Source organism: Myotis brandtii, unplaced genomic scaffold, assembly GCF_000412655.1.
Source record: "Myotis brandtii unplaced genomic scaffold, ASM41265v1 scaffold115, whole genome shotgun sequence".
In the NCBI taxonomy this organism is placed as follows: Eukaryota; Metazoa; Chordata; class Mammalia; order Chiroptera; family Vespertilionidae; genus Myotis; species Myotis brandtii.
In genome coordinates, this window is record NW_005353967.1 from 10553325 (window position 1) to 10555313 (window position 1989).

The 1989-nt window shown below is 48.9% G+C and overlaps 1 protein-coding gene across 2 annotated transcripts in view; it reads left to right on the forward strand.

Moving 5' to 3' along the window:
* Window positions 1-279: 279 nt before the first annotated feature.
* Window positions 280-1989, forward strand: part of CWC27 (CWC27 spliceosome-associated protein homolog) — a 187968-nt gene continuing 186258 nt past the window's right edge. For both annotated transcript variants that reach the window (XM_005857933.2, XM_014548989.1), the window contains exon 1: window positions 280-540. In XM_005857933.2, coding sequence (XP_005857995.1) covers window positions 499-540 — 42 coding nt within the window. In that variant the 5' untranslated portion in view covers window positions 280-498. The remainder of the gene's footprint in view (window positions 541-1989) is intronic.

A 1989-nucleotide genomic window follows, 5' to 3' on the forward strand; every position in this document is an offset into this window, starting at 1 on the left:
ACCTCGGCGGCAGTCGGGGAGGCCCTCCGAGGCGCCAGGAGAGAGGAACCCAGCAGCCGCCGCTGCGGTTTCCGGGGGAGCCCTATTGCCGAGCACGCGGGCCGAACCATTCCTGCCAGTTTGGGGGGAGCAGGGATGCCTGCAGACGCATGCAGAGAAGGAAACACCACCAAGACTTAGGAATCGTTATTTGAAAAGTTGTCATAGAAATTAAAGTTATTTATGTAGGAGCTTAATGCTTTTTCTCGTTCCCTGGAGGACATTGGGATCCCCCTTCTCGGGATTAGCGGTGCTCGAATCCCGGAGCAACATGGCGGCGTCTGTGAGAGGCTAGCTATAGGCAAAGATAGTGTTGGGTGTCGTTTTCTCTGGGGATATTGACGGACTGGAGCTTTCCGCGACCGAACGACGAAAGGAAGTGTGATAAGTGGGTAACTTGAGCTACCGGCCGCCCGCGCTCCTCTTCAATTAGGAGCCGAGTCCTGGGCACTGACCAGCATGAGCAATATCTACATTCAGGAGCCTCCCACGAACGGGAAGGTGAGAGCCCCGCCTAGGATACCTGGGTCCCCCAAAGTGACACCTCACCGACTAAGGGAGTTCTAGGGATGGAAGGGACCACCAGGAGGCTTGTCCGTCCCCCGGCCTCTGACCAGGATGGCATCGAAAGCCATCTGTTGGCACTTGTCAGCATAGGCACACTTGGAAAAAGTCCTCGAGTGGGGATGTCTCCATCGACCCGCCTGCGGCCCTGTTTCTTGCCTCAGCCTAACTCCTGCAGGCGGGGGTCTTCGGTAGAAACCTAAACACACGAGCAAATCTGACTTAATTCTACAACCATTGAACGAGGCACCTGACACTGTACTAGGTGCTGGGATACACAGACGGATGGAGGAGGTCTAGCTGTTGCCCCGGACGAGCTTATGGTTTAGTTTGGAGGCTGACAGGTAAAGGAGCATCTTATGCCATGTCTAGTAGGCGTGCTCCTGAGAGAGGGGCACCGTGCTAATGGGAGAACTGCGAAGTGGGCAACTGGGAAAGTAGGGGAGAGCTTCGTGGAGGAGGTATGGCTGGTCTTAAAACGTGAGATCGTTGTCAGCCATAGAAAGTGGGGCCTGGGAACTGTTCCCACATTGGACTGGGAGAATAATGTTCTGGTTGATTTGATAGTCAAGGTGTGTCAGTTCTCCTCCAAGGTGTTCACATGCGGTATGAAGTAGAGGAGTCAGTAAGGTAATAAGTATCACCTGAATTAATCTAAGACCTAGTCTGTGTCATCATGTATGAAACATGATGAACTAGCAAAATGTAGAAAATAGTGGGGCTGAATTAGGGTGAACTAAATTTATATCGGGTATAATTCTGTTGCATGACTAGATCATGTTACTTATGCCATCTTTTGTTGATTGACATTTGGTAATATAATGAGGGCAATTTGAAAATAATAACAGAAGTTTTGTAATTGATAGCCCCAGCAAAAATTTTAGTAGGTATTTTGGGCAAAGCAATTATTTTAATTCTTGGTTGTTTGAACTTTTCTTTACTCTTCACCCCTACCCTACATCATTGTGAAAACTCAGAATAGCTACCTTTTTTTATTTCCAAATGTTTTTTTTTTTAGGGTGATAATCATCCCCAGTTGATAAATACTGGTAGGGATTGGATACATTGCCTATCTTGCTAGGCAGGGTCTTCACACTTGTGGTTCCTTTCTCTAATATACTCTTTAGCCTGCACAAATGTCACTTTAACAGAGGCCTTTCCTATCTACTCTTTTATAAAATAACAAACCTCATTTATGTTCTGCATCCCAGCATTCCCTGGTCCCCTTAACCTCTTTAGTTTTTTCTATTGTTTACTACAGGCCCGGTGCACTGATTTGTGCACCGGTGGGGTCCCTCGGCCTGGCCTGTGGGGATTGGGCCAAAACCAGCTCTCTGACATCCCCCGAGAGGTCCCGGATTGCGAGAGGGTGCAGGCCAGGCCAAA